Below are 18,244 nucleotides of genomic sequence, written 5' to 3'. Positions count from 1 at the left end.
ACACAAGACAGTGCATCACATGACTTAATCTTTCATTTCCCTCTAAACAACTGTGTTGGCTTGAATATCGATGGGGGGGGGGGAGTCTCAGATATTTTTGAGGATATTTTGACAAGGGTGGACAATTTGCTCTATTAGTTGAGAACAGATCAGCAGAACAGCATTTCGATTCTCCCTTAATTTCCTGAGATTTTTCCAGTGAAACTATCTTTACATTAACTGAGTTTCTCCTCTTCACCCCCAGGTGAATAATCACAGGACTGCTAATGTTCTTGGAGTACCTGCATGCCCACAGTATTATCATGCAACAGACAGGCAGATTTGTACAGGGAGATTCAGAAATCATGGCAAAGAAGGGATGATAGTTTTCTTACAACAGTATAAAATAATTTTTAGTTGTGTATTCTTAATTAAAAGTTTGAAGTAACAAATAAAAAGGGTTAAAGATGAGGCCAGAAAACAAATCCATCTAGTCTGCCCATCCGTAGCCCACCAGCTCTTCAGTCCCCTCTTCTCCCTCAGTGATCCTGTGTGCTTTTTTTCAATTCACTTATAGTGCTTATCTCTACCCCTCTGCTTGGAGGTTATTTATCATCCACCACCCAAACAGTAATAGATCTCATGGGGGGGGGGGGGGGGAGGAGCTCTGAAATGATGTGATTTATTCTCTGATCAATTAATGGAGTGCTTAATGTACTAGCTGTATTTTCCTATACAATCAGGGGCACTAAAGTTTTACAATATGCAAACTGGAGGTAATAAAATAAAATTAACAGGAGTACTGATGGTGGGAAAAGGATACTTATTTCAGTAAGTGAGGGAATTGCTCTTTTACCCAGAATGGTATAGAACCAAAACAGAGGTGACAAAAACTGACCTGGATAGGGGGAGCAATACCTTACAAGCACTAACTTGTGTAGCTGGAAGCTGGCCTATATTCTTAGGAGTGTATCTGCAATAAATTTGACAGATCAGATGGACCAATTGCATTTTTTTCTACTATCAATTGTGAACTAATACCCTGAATTTCAGTTGTTAATTTGGCACGTATATCAATTCTTTATATTTGTTTATATAAAAAAAAGTAGCCTCAAAAGCCCAGGGTACCTTTAAATTAGGACACCAATTGTAATGGCTAACATCATAGGCTCCTCCTACTCCCGAAAACACCTACAGAATAAAAACTCCCCAAGTATTTAATATAGGAAGAAAAAATCTGTAGTGAAAAGGCGGAAGGAGGGGTGGTAACTATAACAAATTTAAGTGCTCAAAATATCAACCATATATGTTAGTTTTGAAATTGAAAAACCCATATCAGTGTTAAAATATTAAGAAGATCCCAGAACAAGAACCGCACCTTTTTTATATTCAACTTTTCAGTGGGTGTATAAATACCTGCTGATTTTACTCGTATACTAGACAGTAATGTTTAGACCTATCTAGAGCTTTAATTTGCTTCAATCATCAACCACATAGATCTGATAGTTTCTAATTTAAATACCCTGTGCAGTTTTTTTGAAGATTTTTTTTCTACTGTCATATACCATGTTACTATCGCCACCTGTGGGGACATATTTTACAGTGAGGGCTTCTAAGATTTAAGAATAGCGCTGGTACTTCTACGCACTAAGGGGCCCTTTTACTAAGCCGCGTAGGCGCTTATGCACACCCAACACACGTCAACTTGAGTTACCACCCGGTTACCGCGGTAATTTCATTTTTGACACGTGCCCGCTAGGCATACAGGAAAATATTTCTATTTTCTGGCACGCGGGCGGTAATCGGGTAGTAATCATCATCATTCTATGCATATAGACCATTACCGCCCAGTTACCACATGAGATCTTACCGCTAGGTCAGTGGCTGGCTGACGGTAAGGCCTCAGACCCAAAATGGACGTGCAACAATTTTCATTTTGCCGCTCGTCCATTTTCGTCAAAAATAAAATAAGGCATTTTTTTACAGGTGCGCTGAAAAATGATTCAGCGCATGCCCAAAACATGCATCTACACTACCGCAGGCCATTTTTCAGCGCACATTTGTAAAAAGTCCACTAAATAATGTAAGGAACAGTGTTAATCTTACAGTGCACCTTACAAGATGTACTCTAACCTTTTAGTAATCATAATTTCAGGTGCTTATTTGACTTTGAGGGTAAGTTTACTGGGCTTTCCACCTTCACAGTGACTTCAAGCAGAACAACTGGAGGGCTAGAAAAATGAGCATAGCAGTTTGAGCGCTCAGATTCCTGATGGTGCATGATTTTATGGTCTCATTCTGGAGTGTGAAGGTGCAGCTATACAAACTGAGCAGTAACATCCATAGGTGTTAGGCGCCCAGAACAGACGTTTGGAGAACATTACATCTGGAAAATGTAAGTTTATTATAGCACAGTTATTAACATTTTCACTAAAATCATAAGCACTCCTGTATTGATTTTTATTACAATTATGCTATTTATTTATTTCTATCAATCTAATAATGAGGTTTAACAACAATAATAAATCAGACCAAACCTAACTTTGCCCTGTGTGACATGCAATGAATATTGAAAACAGTGTGCAATGTTATGGTCATTTTTACTTTGTCTTTGAATATCATCTCCAGTCTTAATCCTGCTCCTATTGCCCTCCTTGTCCGTCATTCAGCTTAACAAGAAACTCTTTTCTCCTTTGGGAGGGTTCTTTATTCACATAACCGAACCATCCAAGTTCCACCGGAAGTAGTTCTTCTCCAAACCCAGCTGCTTAAAGTTCCTACTGCTCCCCAGCTGTTGCAAGGGAGGGCTGGCTCTGAGGGGCTGGAGTGCATGCGTGCTGACAGGCTGCTTGAAATAAGGAGGCGGGTAGAGGAAAGAGTTCAGTGTGATCTGAGATCTTGCTCTTTGCACAGCCCGAGAACGGGGACAGCAGCTTGAGGGGCAGCCACTTCTACCCCTACCCTCGGCCCTGCGCTGCTGCCACAGCTCGGAGCATGCCAGCTCCTGCTTTGTGCCTGGCACTGTCTCCTGCAGGAATTCCACCGAAGCTCCCCCACCCCCATCGCCGGGGATCCACGGCTCTTAAACTCAGCCCCAGGCATCAGGCACCAGCAATAGGTAAATACCAACAGGTCTCATTTTATTCTCATCGGACTGGATTGCAGCCTTCAAAGACCGAAGATTCGGCCCTAGAGAGCTTATCTGGGAGCCTTGGGGAGGGGGAGGGGGGAGAGACTTTGATAGGCACTGCATCGAGGTGATCAGTTTAGGAACATTTTTTATTACCATATCTCTTTTCTTTTGACTTAATGCTATACATACGTTATTAGAAAAGTGCATTTCTCCTTCAAGTTGTTATCTAAATATTCAATAGCGACAGCTACGTGCATGCTGGGCAGCTACCGAATGCAATCAAACCTGATTACTCTGTGAATTTATCTAGGTGCCAGGATACATTACATCTAGTTTACAGTCGATTTTCTATTAACGGGTAGGTACAGTTCACTGGTTCTTTTTAACTTTTTATTTGCAATCATATGAGGGACCTGTTTCTAACTAAAAATTTACACTGGAACGGTCTGGCTGTGGGATGCAGTATCTAGAGAGCATCATTTCCTTGTGACCTATTGGGAGTTGCTTTAGTATTCCAAATCTGTAAATTTTTAGGTGGATCTAGTGTGGTTGTGTCTGCTATTGTGTCCATCGTTAGCTGATGTAATCAAAGGAATTTTATTTACCATAAAACCAGAGGGGATTGAAGTTATTAAAACGCACAGATGTTTTTAATGTGCATTAAGGAACAATTTTAGAATAGACCTCAAAATAATAATTAAAAAGTAAAATTTTCAGGATATCACAATACTAGTTTTCAGCTGTAAGCTTGTCGAGTTTAGTGATTTCATATCGTGATTTCATACCAGATTATCAGATTAAATTAAGCAGACAAACCAAGACAAACCAAAGGCATCAAACAGGTGCACAAGCACTTAAAAGCGGGAACAATGGGAAAAAAAGGTTTAAGCTAAAACAGGCTGAAATAATTATGAATTTTCAGCATACTTACCAAGTTGATATAAGGAGAACTTTAGGATAAACTTGATTAAAGTGAATTCCTTATAGATGATTTGTTCCAATCAACTAGAGGTGCATCGATTTTTTTCCCTATGGTTAAAGGCCTTCTAGGACTTTTTATTGTTCAGTGGCCAAAGGCAAGAAAATGTTCAGCCACGCAAGGCTCATTTCGTAACCATTTTCTGCTTTCCAAAGCTGGAGTGCAGAAAAGGTTTTTCCTCAGTGACCCATTAGCAACTTCCATGTGAAATAAAGGAACATGAGAACGGAATGGAAAATCGTGGTTGGCAGCTGTTGACACTTTTTTTTTTAATTATTATTTTATTTCCATTGCTGGGTGCAGCGTGGTAGAACCAAACTCTATCGTTTAAAATTTACGCTGTTTGGTAACTGAGAAATATAAAGTGCATGTGTAAATTAAATCAAACTGAGCGGTAGACACGATCCCATGTAGAAGGCAAGTAAATAGGGAAAAAAAAGTTTGCTCTAATTCACTAGGCAAAACTATATTCTATGAAGAACCAGTGATTCTAATAATCAGCCCTAAACCCTCGAACCTGTAAATCTATTTTATTTCAAAATTCTTTATTATTAATCAGCTTTGCTGCTGGTGGTCTTTTAGTCTGTCACCACTGATTTCCTAATAAAATGTGAATGATAATTCTAGTAAAGATATCTGAGGCACATGCTGGCTGGATTCTTGCTGTTTCTATTAATACCAGCAATTATATCTTTTGTGTTCCCTTAAAACAAAGTGAACTTGTATGTTCTAAGCTTTAGTCGTGTTTCTAGTAAACTTGAAATATCAAAGATCAAAACCTATTGAGGCTGCAAAATTACTTAAACAAAACGAATAAAATATACAACTATAGACCAGAAACATTTCTCCGTTTGTAATGCATAAAGAGTTCAAGTACAACGAACTCTGAAGGAATTGATCCAAATTTGCCCTCCCTCTCCCAGGTCTGCTGAAGTTGCAACAAAATGCATGGACAATAGATTTAAGCATGTTTCAATCATGTTTTGGAAGAGGATCCTAGAAATGTGAATTTTACAAATTAATGTTCTCATACACAACGTACATACTGCCTGCAACCAGCCATATTTGTTTAGTAGGCTGACTGAAGAATTACACTATTTTCTTATTCAGCACATTACAAATTCCAGAGAAAAATTCTTTCTGAAACCGATGCTCAGCCTAACCGATATCTAGGCAGGCAGCAGGTAAGTTGTGGATAATTCAAAGTGAACAATACAAATTGAGAGAAAGCAGCAGATGAGAAATGTACTTTCCAGCAACAATTCCAGCTCGTACAATATCAGAACGTGAGTTAAGTAAAATTCTTAAGGCTGCTGTCTAGAAGATAGATTTACACAATGGGAAAGGACGGTTTCTAGTACCTAGTTTGCATTGTAGTACAAAGGACAAGAAAGCTGGGGACAGATGCAGTCTTTCAAGTTTATGGTCCTAGTTTGCAGGGTAAATTTATCTTGGCAGAGAAGGTTTTGTTTCAGTCTTATGTCAGTGTACTAGCGGTCTGGTCTAAATTACTCAGCAAGCAGGTCTTGTGTTTAAAAATGGCACTGTTTTATTGCCGTGGGGTGCAGATAAGTCACCCAGACTCTTCAGTAAAATGTTAGATAAGGATCTGTTTATATGATCCAGAATTAAAGGTAGAGGTGGCGAAGCACTGAAGAAATCAAAGAATGGCAATCCTTTCTTTGGTGAACTAGGGGGAAGTGCATAGGTATTAAACAGTAAAATGGAAACTTGAATTTAAATAGGTCTCTCCTCTCCCTTTCTCATATAGAGATCATAAGCAAGATAAGTTGTGTATGTGTACTTTCTTTTTTCCAACCGTAACGGACAAACAAAATTATAACAAGAGGTATATATTATGAATAATTTCTACTACCTTGCAGGAAAAAGACAAGAATTACCTTACATTTCTTACTTAGGAAAATTGAGTCAGAAAGCATGTTTATTTCACATCTTACAGGAAAGGGAGGGAATCCAAAAGTGCAACCTCTCCCCTTTCCTCTTACTTATAGTCATTATATGGACATCAGGCATTTCTAACCACCTGCAGGTGAATTCAGTTTGTTCTCATATTGAGAGCTGGAAGAGAGATTTTACTGTACTGTATAGACAGAAAATTAATATAGCAAATAGACCTAATGGGTTTGTCAGTTTTGGTATATAATTCTGCATCTTTAATGTTCAACTTAATTTTATATTTACCGTATTTGGAAAATAGTGAAGAGTCGAGAACTTTTGTGCCAAAGTTTAAAGCTGTCTCAAAATATGGCATTTTACAGGATTTACTGTTGGGGACACACATCAATCTTCTGCTTTTCAAAGCTTTCCATCAGTCACAAGTCCTAATAATTGCAATCTTGGCAAAATATCATATTATTTTATTCTGGGTCACTGCCGTGGAATGCCACGGGATTTTTTTTTTCTGGGGCTGATTCATGTTGACTGGTGTGAAAGGTATTATTTTTTAACCATGCTTTCCTAACTTTGTTTTCTTTCCCTTTAAACTCCTTTTCCGGGTCAGAAGCATTCTTAACTCTCCCTACAAATGCAATAGTAAGACATGAGAGCAGCAAACTTTACTGTACCCCAGTCATTCAGACCTTAATTTTGTGTACGTCAGACATTTTGTATTGTGACATTTGCCATCAAGTAAACTTAATGCACCAATTTATTTAAAAGTGGAAAAATGATCTATCCATTCATTCTCTCCAGGCATGCATTGCTTACTTAGGAAAAGGTTCCCAAAAGTTCAGCATTTCTACACCTTAAATGACCAAGGGTGATGCTGACCTGTTCAACCTTCATAATAAATTGATCACAACTAATTATTAAGCATCATAAGTAAACAAATGTATAATTTCTATGGGACAGAGGGGGTGTCCTAATAAATTATGAATGAAATTCTCTTTCTTTTCTTTCCCTTCCCCTTGCTCCCCTCCAGACAAAACAGTTTCTCGAAAACACCTAGGGAGCCAATTGAAGCACACAAATTTGACATAATTAGAGTTAGATCTGCAGGTAAACAAAAGAGAGATTTTAGTGCTGGGCGTATTTACCTTTCAGTTTTCTGGGCAGGTCTTCTTCCTTGTATGACTGGGACTGGGGTAACCCGTCTGTGTAGCTGTACCTTTCACCGACCTGTCTAACTCTGCCAGACTGGGCTCTGCGTAGACTCTTCATCTAGATTTCCACTGATTTAACTACTACATGAACATTTTCCATTTTTTCCTAGGTGGTGTCCAACAGTAAAGGCAGTTTGGTCACTTTCTTACTTGTTTCCTGTATTGTGGTGAAGCTGTGTCCTATGCTTTAGGTAAGGTTTAGATTCTAATGTAAATTTCACATTTCATCTTTATTTAATATACTGCAAATCAGGCAGATGAGAGACAAACAAAATTATAACTATGATATGGTAATTTTTTTTTAGTAAATAACTATGGGGCCCTTATACAAAACAGCGGTAAAGCTACCATCACTTTGTCACATGCCAATCCGGTGCTACCACCAGCCTAACACAAGAGCTGACATTAGTGCCATCCACAACGTGACTGGAATTTTTTTTTTAGCTGATGGGGGGGGGGGGGGGGTACTGCTGGATCAGTGCAAGAGCACCACCTAAGTAGGTCATGGTAAGGGCTCCCCTTGGAAATGGCAGGCGGCAAGTGTTTACTTCAGGGGTGTAGCCAGACTTCGGCGGGAGGGGAGTCCAGAGCCCAAGGTGAGGGGACACATTTTAGCCCCCCCCCTCTGGTGCTTTCGGCCCCCCTCCCGCCACTGCCAATCCTTCCCCCACCACCGCCAGGTACCTTTGCTGACGGGGCTCCCCAACCCCCACCAGCCAGCCAAAATCCCCTTCAGCGCTGGTCTCCGGGTCCGTCGCATTCACCGATCAGGATTCTGTTTCTGTGAGTCACAGAAACAGAATCCAGATCAGCGACGCGCCGGAGACCAGCACTGAAGAGGACTTCGGCTGGTGGGGGTTGGGGACCCCCACCAGCAAATGTACCTGACGGCGGCAGCGGGGTAGGGTTGGTGGCAGGTGGGGGGGGGGTCAAATGTGGTGGGGAGGGTCATCGTCGGTGGGGGGAGTGAAATCAGGGGGGCCAGGGCTAAATCTGCAGGGGCCTATGCCCCCGTGGCCCCACCTAGCTACGCCCCTGGCCTATTACAGTCATTTCCTTTTTTAGGCTTTTTTACTCACTGCAGTAAAAGGGGCCTCAGTGTACAGCAAATCTACACTCCAGCACTAGTGCTGGGCCCCTTTTACCGTAGCTTAGTAAAAGGAGCCCTATAAAAGCTGAAATTTTGAATCTCCTTTCCTTGACTTTTCTTTCTCTAAAGATATTTTAATGCAGATCGGAAGACAGAAGAAAGAAACTTGCCCTGAATAGCAGTCTATAAATTAATGAAGTGAAACTAAGGATCCTATTTACTAAGGTGTGCCAGCGATTTTAGTGCACTCTAAAAATTGGCACGTGCTAAAAATTAGGACACGCGGCTTAGTACACAGGGCCCTAAATTAAATGCAATCTGGAAAGAAATAGCAGTTTTCATAGGATACATTTATACACCTGAGAAACAAGTAATGTCTAATTAGAACTTTTTATTTTAAATGTAATTTTATTTGTTAAAATTTCTACCCACTTAAACCTACAGGGTTTACAAATAAATAAAAGTAAAGACGAATTGCATTGTGCTAGCAAATCCAGTTTATTTTAGCAGGAAAACAGACACTTTTCTCCAGGAGAAAATTGTATAGAGTCTGCTCATTCTGTCAACCCTAATATAACACTGTACAATAAGATATTGTCATGATATCATTGAATGAATGTGCAAGAATAACCAAAGTATTAGTTAACAGTAGAAATGCAAAATATATGGAGGTCCTTGAATCACTATTGGGCTCATTTTTGAAATAGAAGGGCGACCATCTTTCAACAGAAATCGGGAGATGGGCGTCCTTCTCCCAGGGTCGCCCAAATTGCCATAATCGAAAGCCGATTTTGGGCGCCTTCAACTGCTTTCCGTCGCGGGGATGACCAAAGTTCCCGGGGGCGTGTTGGAAGCATAGTGAAGGCGGGACTGGGGTGTGCTTAACACATGGGCGTCCTCGGCTGATAATGGAAAAAAAAGGGCGTCCCTGACGAACACTTGGCTGACTTTACTTGGTCCTTTTTTTTAATGACCAAGCCACAAAAATGTGCCCTAAATGACGAGATGACCACCGGAGGGAATCGGGGATGACCTCCCCTTACTCCCCCAGTGGCCACTAACCCCCTTCCACCCTAAAACAAATGTTAAAATATTTTTCCAGCCTCTCTGCCAGCCTCAAATATCATACCCAGCTCCATGACAGCAGTATACAGGTCCCTGGAGCAGTTTTAGTGGGTACTGCAGTGCACTTCAGGCAGGCGGACCCAGGTCCATCCCCCACTACCTGTTACACTTGTGGTGGTAAATGTGAGCCCTCCAAAACCCACCAAAAACCCACTGTACCCACATCTAGGTGCCCCCTCATCTGTAAGGGCTATGGTAGTGGTGTACAGTTGTGGGTAGTAGGGTTTGGGGGCTCAGCACACAAGGTAAGGGAGCTATGCACCTGGCAGCTCTTTCTGAAGTCCACTGCGGTGCCCCCTAGGTGCCCGGTTGATGTCCTGGCATGTGAGGGGGACTAGTGCACTACGAATGCTGGCGCCTCCCATGACCAAAGGGCTTGGATTTGGTCGTTTCTGAAATGGACGTCCTCGGGTTCCATTATCGCCGAAAATCGGGGACGACCATCTCTAAGGTTGACCTAAATGTTGAGATTTGGGCGTCCCTGACCGTATTATCGAAACGACACAGGTTCCCCCGTCCCTTCGCGGGGACGTCCTGCAGGGACGCCCTCAAAAAAACTTGGGCACCCCGTTCGATTATGCTCCTCCACCTGTGCTAATATGCACAATAGGAAATTAATAGAAGTATTGATTTTGAATTTCCCTTCAAAGTACTGGTACACTTGGAAATTTTACACCTCACTTTTATAAAGCATGTTCTGGGATAAATTTTCTTTTAGGAAATATCAAAGAAAAATAAAGTAGGAAAAATGCTGTCACTTGGAAGTTTAATGATTTTTTTTTTGTGGCTATTCAGTACAAATATTTGAGGGCAGCAAGTGCAATAGATGTACAAGGTAGCCTCCTATCCAAGGGCAGCCCTCAGGTGCCACAACTTTCACTTATGCTATAAAGCAATCCATTGTTACTACTAGATGTCAGCTATCGTTGTCTAGGGTTGGTCCCGGGGTCCACTTCACAGAGGCAGTGGGTTCCCAAAGAATACGCAATCCACATGGATTTGGATATATAAAGTATATTATATTTGCATATATGTATTGGCTCACAGCACTTAGTACAGGAAAAAAGGGTACAAGCTGTCTTGGGGTGTGTGTTTAGAGGGAGGGAGAAAGAAAGGATTACCATTACTACTACTAGTACTAGTAGTGGCAGTAGTAGTATTAATATTAACAGTAGTAATATTTGTTGTGATATTAGTAATGGTAGTAGTAGTAACGTTATTGTTTTGTTATTTTGATTAGAAAGTTTTGGAAGGAGACTGAAAGGCCTCGTCAAGCTGACTCTACAACCGACCATCATGGGGAGCAAGACTCTGCCAGCTCCAGTGCCAATTCACCCTTCTCTACAGCTTACTAACTATTCCTTCCTGCAAGCTTTTAATGGGCTCCCGGTGCCAGCAGACCATTTGCCCAATCTTTATGGCTTCAGTGCCTTACATGCTGTTCATCTCCACCAATGGACATTGGGCTATCCCGCGATGCATTTGCCACGTTCCTCTTTCTCCAAAATTCCTGGGGTTTCAAATTTGATGGATGCTAGGTTCCAGATACCTGCATTCCCTTTGTTTCCCCATGCTATGCACCCTAAAGAAGAATCCAGAAATATGCCACTTAAAGTCAAACCCCGTTTTGATTTTGCCAATCTGGCTGTGGCAGCCACCCAAGAGGATCATTTGAAAATGGCACATGCAGATAGCCGAGGCTCTCCTGTTTTGAGTTCCCTTCTTGATGTTACTAAACTATCACCAGAGAAGAAACCAACCATAGGCAGATTACCATCGAAAACCAAGAAAGAATTTGTCTGTAAGTTCTGTAGCAGGCACTTCACCAAGTCCTATAATCTTTTGATCCATGAAAGAACCCACACTGATGAAAGACCGTATACTTGTGACATATGCCATAAAGCTTTCAGAAGACAAGACCATCTTAGGGATCACAGGTAATCAGTTCATTAACAAATAAATAATATCAGGAATGCCATTATTAGAAATAGTGTTATTATGTAAAATTCATTTTATTTTATTTATTTATTTGTAGCATTTGTATCCCACATTTTCCCACCAATTTGCAGGCTCAATGTGGCTTACATTTGCCGTAATGGCTGTTGCCATTTCCAGGTACCAGAATTACAAATGGTATTGTGTTAAGGTGCATACATACTTGGTAACATACATGGAACATAACATACGTAGAACAGATCATGGTATAAATATGTACCATGTGCATATATACATGGTAAGGAAGAATACATTATGGTATTGCTTGAAGGTTCCTGAGTACTAAATTGGATTGTAACATACATTAGTTCATCAACTGTGGAGAGACCATGGTACTTCTATGTACATTTCAGTCTCATTTTCACAGTTCTAGTGTCAGAAAATTTCATATAAATGTTTTTCATTTTGCCTATTCACATTTTTTGGTGGTACTTGAAAAAATAGTCTCCATTCCATTTGCATGTATTTGTCCTGTATTTGTTATACTTATATCAAAGACTGTCCACAGGTTAACTGTTATGGGGATATTTAAATGCCTAGATCTTAAGATATGTTTAATGAGGTAAATAAAAAATGAAGTGTATTCAAAATATATATTACCATAATCTTAAATTGCCCAAATTTTTCAATGTTGTATCATACCAGAGGAATTTACAGTATTTCATTATATATTGATAAAATGCAAGATCCATTGTCCTTACTTTCAGGACTGCCTAAAGCATTAAATATTTTAAAAATTATTATGATGCAGACATAGCAAAAATTTAAAATTCAAACTAATGTCATAATGCACTATGGGTGAAACTGATGAGGACGAATTACTTATATATTTTTTTCACTTTCCCCTAGATATATTCATTCAAAAGAAAAGCCTTTCAAGTGTCATGAATGTGGGAAAGGATTTTGCCAGTCCAGAACACTCGCTGTCCATAAGACACTGCACACACAAGTAAAGGAGTTTAAACCTTCAAAAATAAAATGCTGAGCTATCGATTTTATTTGTCAGACATTATTTTAAAGAGCTATTACATCATTTTTTATACCAAATGTGGAACTCAGTCCAATGAATAAAGCACTGAACTTTATGACAAAATGCTCTTCCAAATATGCTTTGTTGAAAAAGACAACCCGATATGAAGAGCCCTACAGGATCCCTATGAGTTCAATGCATTTTATGCCAAAAGGAGGAGCTCAAGAGTTGGAGAGTCATCTTGTTCAAACCTTAGATAATAAAAAAGTATTCTCCTCTTTTTTTGTGCCTCTAAGATTTGGAGGATAGGGGGTAGGAAGTTCTGAGAATAAAATATATCATAATAGACCTAAATATTAAATGCTGATGTTCAGAGAAGAATGACAGTTTGAAATGGAGTTAAAAGAATGTTTCTTCCTCGGACGTTATCACATTGCTTAGACTCTTCATGGCTATTGCTCTAGTGTGGACCTGAAAAAGTAAAGTACCTGAACTCTGGACATAAAAATCCCTATCTTTCTATATTTGTTTAAGTTTTGATGTGTTGCCTTGGGTGATGAGGTGTGGTAACTTGTTTGGTAAAATTGCTTTGGTTTAGGGGCATCTTAAAGCACAAAGAAAGGCAATTCAATAAATAAGCCAAACTTAACCATAAAAGTGTACCATATGTACTTTAAGGCACCTCTGTCTCATGGGGAGTCTTTAAAGCTGACAATCATGACCTTTCCAACCTGAAAGTTTTTTGTTTTAACCGACAAAAAAAAAAAAAAAAGACATTCCAACATTATGAAAAAAAACACATGGAAGAGCATAATCGAAAGGGACGCCCAAGTTTTGCTGAGGACGTTCTCGCAAAACATCCCGATGGCGAGGCAAGGAAACCTGTATTATTGAAACAAGATGGACGCCCATCTTTTATTTTGATAATATGGTTGGGGACACCAAAATCTTGAAATTTAGGTCGTCCTTAGAGATGGTCATCCTTAGACTTGGTCGTTTCTGATTTTCAGCGATAATCGAAACCAAGGACGCCCATCTCAGAAATGACCAAATGCAAGCCCTTTGGTCATGGGAGGAGCCAGCATTCGTAGTGCCCTGGTCCCCCTGACATACCAGGACACCAACCATGCATCCTAGGGGGCACTGCAGTGGACTTCAGAAATTGCTCCCAGGAACATAGCTCCCTTTCCTTGTGTGCTGAGCCCCCCCCCCCCACAAAACCCACTACCCACAACTGTACACCACTACCATAGCCCTTACGGGTGAAGGGGGACACCTAGATGTGGGTACAGTGGGTTTCTGGTGGGTTTTGGAGGGCTCACATTTATTGCCACAAGTGTAACAGGTAGGGGGGGATGGGCCTGGGTCCGCCTGCCTGAAGTGCACTGCAGTACCCACTAAAACTGCTCCAGGGACCTGCATACTGCTGTGATGGACCCGAGTATGACATTTGAAGCTGGCAGGACATATTTTTAAAGATATTTTTGAGGGTGGGAGGGGGTTAGTGACCACTGGGGGAGTAAGGGGAGGTCATCCCTGATTCTCTCCGCTGGTTATCTGGTTAGTTTGGACACCTTTTTGTGCCTTGGTCGTAAGAAAAACAGGACCAGGTAAAGTCATTCAAGTGCTCGTCAGGGATGCCCTTTTCTTTCCATTATGGGTCGAGGATGCCCATGTGTTAGGCATGCCCAAGTCCCACCTTCGCTAGGCCTTCGACACCCCCCCCCCCCCCCGGAACTTTGGTCATCCCCGCAATGGAAAGCAGTTGGGGATGCCGAAAATTGGCTTTCAATTATACTGATTTGGGTGTCCTTCTCTTTCGAAAATAAGCCTCAAAATAATGTATGTTTATGTGGCACTTTATGCTGTTTATTGATAAATAACATTTATCACTGGATTTTTAAAGTATTAAAAATAAATGACTATTTTACAGGTAAATGTATCAAGCTGATATTTACCCTTAATATTAAGCCAGTTTTTACAATGTTGTGTGCTGCTACATGCATTTACTTCTGCTTCTAATTTGAGCTAATGACACCTGCAACTTCTTTGAAAAAGGTGTTGTTTTTTTGTTTGTTTTTTAATGGGGCACAAGGACAAGTATAGCCACTGAAAAACTGGGCTGGTGTTAGTAGGCAGCGTCTAATATAACAAATTAAGGGACCCTTTTACTAAGCTGCGGCATGACTAATGCATGGCTACTGCAGGTTGAAAATCACTACAGCTAGCTGTGCTTAGGTGTCCCGTAGTAGTTATGGCATCTGCATTCACTTCCCATGTGCTAAAAAATACTTTTTATATTTTGCTCACACCTTCTTCAGTAGTAGCTCAAAGTGAGTTTAATTCAGGTACTCTGGATATTTATCTGTCCCAGGAGGGCTCACAATCTAAGTTTGTACTTGAGACAATGGAGGGTTAACTGACTTGCCCAAGATCACAAGGAGCAGCAGCAGGATTTGAACTGGCCACCTGTGGATTACAAGACCGGTGCACTATCCACCAGGCCACTCAGTCACTCTATTTTATCACTGGGGGCGTGTTTGAGGCTATTGGGGGCAGAGTAGGCTTGCCCATCACTAATTAGGGGAGTGGAGGAGTTGCCTAGTAGTTAGAGCACTGGTCTTGCAATCCAGAGGTGGCCAGTTCAAATCCCACTGCTGCTCCTCGTGATCTTGGGTAAGTCACTTAACTCTCCATTGCCTCAGGTACAAACTTACATTGAGAGCCCTCCTGGGACACAGAAATAGCCAGAGTACCTGAATGTAACTCACCTTGAGCTACTACTGATAAAGGTGTGAGCAAAATCTAAATAAATAAATAAATTAGTTAGTGCAGTTATATCACCTGTCCTAACTGATTAGCATAGGAGCTTTTACTACCTAGGAAATAGGTATTAATAAGGGCTGCAGTAATGGCTGTGCACTAATTGAAAAATTAGCATGTGACCATTAATTGAGGGGCCCTTTTACTATGCCGCATAAGTGTCTACATGTGCCCAATGTGCCAAAATGGAGTTACCGTCTATCTATCACGTGGCTTTTGCGGTCATTTCATTTTTGGTGCACATCCGAAAAATTTTATTTTCGGACATGCATATCGGAAGCACACCAAGTGGCATTTGACGCACATAGGTCATTACCACCCGGTTACCGCGTGAGAATTTACCGCAAGGTCAATGGTTGGCAGTAAAGTCTCAGCCCCAAAATGAATGCACGGCAATTTTCATTTTGCAGCATGTCCATTTTCGGCAAAAGTTTTAAGAAAGGGCATTGTTTACAGGTGCGTTGAAAAAAATGATTCTGCACACACCCAAAACAAGTGTCTACACTACCGCAGGCCATTTTTCAGCTCTCCTTTGTAAAATGGCCCCTGAGGAAATGGAAAATGCGGCCATTTTACAGTAGCGCTAAAAGTGGCTTCAGCGTGTAGGAAACCCACGCACTGGTCATAGTGCAGGCCACTTTTTTTTAGCATAGCTTAGTAAAAGGGCACCTACAGTGGGGGAAATAAGTATTTGATCCCTTGCTGATTTTGTAAGTTTGCCCACTGACAAAGACATGAGCAGCCCATAATTGAAGGGTAGGTTATTGGTAACAGTGAGAGATAGCACATCACAAATTAAATCCGGAAAATCACATTGTGGAAAGTATATGAATTTATTTGCATTCTGCAGAGGGAAATAAGTATTTGATCCCCCACCAACCAGTAAGAGATCTGGCCCCTACAGACCAGGTAGATGCTCCAAATCAACTCGTTACCTGCATGACAGACAGCTGTCGGCAATGGTCACCTGTATGAAAGACACCTGTCCACAGACTCAGTGAATCAGTCAGACTCTAACCTCTACAAAATGGCCAAGAGCAAGGAGCTGTCTAAGGATGTCAGGGACAAGATCATACACCTGCACAAGGCTGGAATGGGCTACAAAACCATCAGTAAGACGCTGGGCGAGAAGGAGACAACTGTTGGTGCCATAGTAAGAAAATGGAAGAAGTACAAAATGACTGTCAATCGACAAAGATCTGGGGCTCCACGCAAAATCTCACCTCGTGAGGTATCCTTGATCATGAGGAAGGTTAGAAATCAGCCTACAACTACAAGGGGGGAACTTGTCAATGATCTCAAGGCAGCTGGGACCACTGTCACCACGAAAACCATTGGTAACACATTACGACATAACGGATTGCAATCCTGCAGTGCCCGCAAGGTCCCCCTGCTCTGGAAGGCACATGTGACGGCCCGTCTGAAGTTTGCCAGTGAACACCTGGATGATGCCGAGAGTGATTGGGAGAAGGTGCTGTGGTCAGATGAGACAAAAATTGAGCTCTTTGGCATGAACTCAACTCGCCGTGTTTGGAGGAAGAGAAATGCTGCCTATGACCCAAAGAACACCGTCCCCACTGTCAAGCATGGAGGTGGAAATGTTATGTTTTGGGGGTGTTTCTCTGCTAAGGGCACAGGACTACTTCACCGCATCAATGGGAGAATGGATGGGGCCATGTACCGTACAATTCTGAGTGACAACCTCCTTCCCTCCGCCAGGGCCTTAAAAATGGGTCGTGGCTGGGTCTTCCAGCACGACAATGACCCAAAACATACAGCCAAGGCAACAAAGGAGTGGCTCAGGAAGAAGCACATTAGGGTCATGGAGTGGCCTAGCCAGTCACCAGACCTTAATCCCATTGAAAACTTATGGAGGGAGCTGAAGATGCGAGTTGCCAAGCGACAGCCCAGAACTCTTAATGATTTAGAGATGATCTGCAAAGAGGAGTGGACCAAAATTCCTCCTGACATGTGTGCAAACCTCATCATCAACTACAGAAGACGTCTGACCGCTGTGCTTGCCAACAAGGGTTTTGCCACCAAGTATTAGGTCTTGTTTGCCAGAGGGATTAAATACTTATTTCCCTCTGCAGAATGCAAATAAATTCATATACTTTCCACAATGTGATTTTCCGGATTTAATTTGTGATGTGCTATCTCTCACTGTTACCAATAACCTACCCTTCAATTATGGGCTGCTCATGTCTTTGTCAGTGGGCAAACTTACAAAATCAGCAAGGGATCAAATACTTATTTCCCCCACTGTACATGAGTAACAGCAAACCCTTTGACTTTAGGGGAAAATGAGGGCGGGCATTGACAATTCCCTGCTGGTAGCATTTTATTCTGATCAGTTGCGGTTCATTAGTCAGCCTTAGATTTCAGTTAGCTGTCTTAAATCAGAAATGTTTATTCCGTGGAAGAAAAGCTTTGCATCGAAACGTGAAAAGGGATCTGTGCCCAGACCACTAGTTAAGTGTTTCAAGCATGCACTGCCTGTTCTGGATTTTCTAAATATCTCGCACCACCAACTGGAGCAAATCAGCTCTGTAGGGGGGAAAGTTTGGCACCACTGTCGCCCTCTTAAAAAAAGGTAATCCAAAATGTTTTCCAAAGCAGAGTCTGGACTGTAATAAGAATTCACTCTGTTTCAAAAATAATGGTTTTTACAAAAAAAATTTCCAAAGTATGTCCTCAGATTTCAATTACAAACTATGAAAACCTAACCCATTTTCTAGCAGTGGAGGAGTAGCCTAGTGGTTACTACAGAGGACATTGATCCAAGGGAGTTGAGTTCAGTTCCCCTGCAGTGCCTTGTAACTCTGGGCAAGTCACTTAACCCTCCATTGCCCCAGATGCAAATAAGTACCTGTATATAATATATAAACCACTTTTGGAACCACTGAAAGGCAGTATATCAAGTCCAATCCCCTTTCCCTAACAGAAACATAGTAATGCTACATACATAAACATTGAGCTGATTAAATCCCTTTGCCAATAATTATTCCAAGTACTAGCAATGTATCCT

General features: G+C 41.3%; 1 protein-coding gene across 2 annotated transcripts; it reads left to right on the top strand.

Annotated features, from left to right (window-relative positions):
- Positions 1-2,814: 2,814 nt before the first annotated feature.
- Positions 2,815-13,205, top strand: LOC115465184 (protein odd-skipped-related 1-like). Of its 2 annotated transcripts, XM_030195590.1 has the most exons (4): positions 3,012-3,097; positions 7,324-7,404; positions 10,669-11,365; positions 12,273-13,205. In XM_030195590.1, the coding sequence occupies exons 3-4, from the start codon at positions 10,725-10,727 to the stop codon at positions 12,406-12,408; spliced, it is 777 nt and encodes a 258-aa protein (XP_030051450.1). In that variant the 5' UTR covers positions 3,012-3,097; positions 7,324-7,404; positions 10,669-10,724; the 3' UTR covers positions 12,409-13,205. The 2 variants fall into 2 exon arrangements, with proteins under 2 accessions (XP_030051449.1, XP_030051450.1); XM_030195589.1 differs by lacking the exon at positions 7,324-7,404 and having other exon boundaries at positions 2,815-3,097.
- The last annotated feature ends 5,039 nt before the right edge of the window (positions 13,206-18,244 follow it).

The sequence above is a fragment of the Microcaecilia unicolor genome, chromosome 3, assembly GCF_901765095.1.
Source record: "Microcaecilia unicolor chromosome 3, aMicUni1.1, whole genome shotgun sequence".
Lineage (NCBI taxonomy): Eukaryota > Metazoa > Chordata > Amphibia > Gymnophiona > Siphonopidae > Microcaecilia > Microcaecilia unicolor.
This window is presented reverse-complemented; position numbering and strand designations above follow the sequence as displayed.

Bases quoted from the DNA above. Each gene is read 5' to 3' on its own strand.
- LOC115465184 (XM_030195589.1), top strand. From the start codon at position 2,974: ATGCCAGCTCCTGCTTTGTGCCTGGCACTGTCTCCTGCAGGAATTCCA. The intron at 3,098-10,668 runs GTAAATACCAAC...TATTTTGATTAG, and splicing joins GCATCAGGCACCAGCAATAG to AAAGTTTTGGAAGGAGACTG. The intron at 11,366-12,272 runs GTAATCAGTTCA...ACTTTCCCCTAG, and splicing joins GACCATCTTAGGGATCACAG to ATATATTCATTCAAAAGAAA.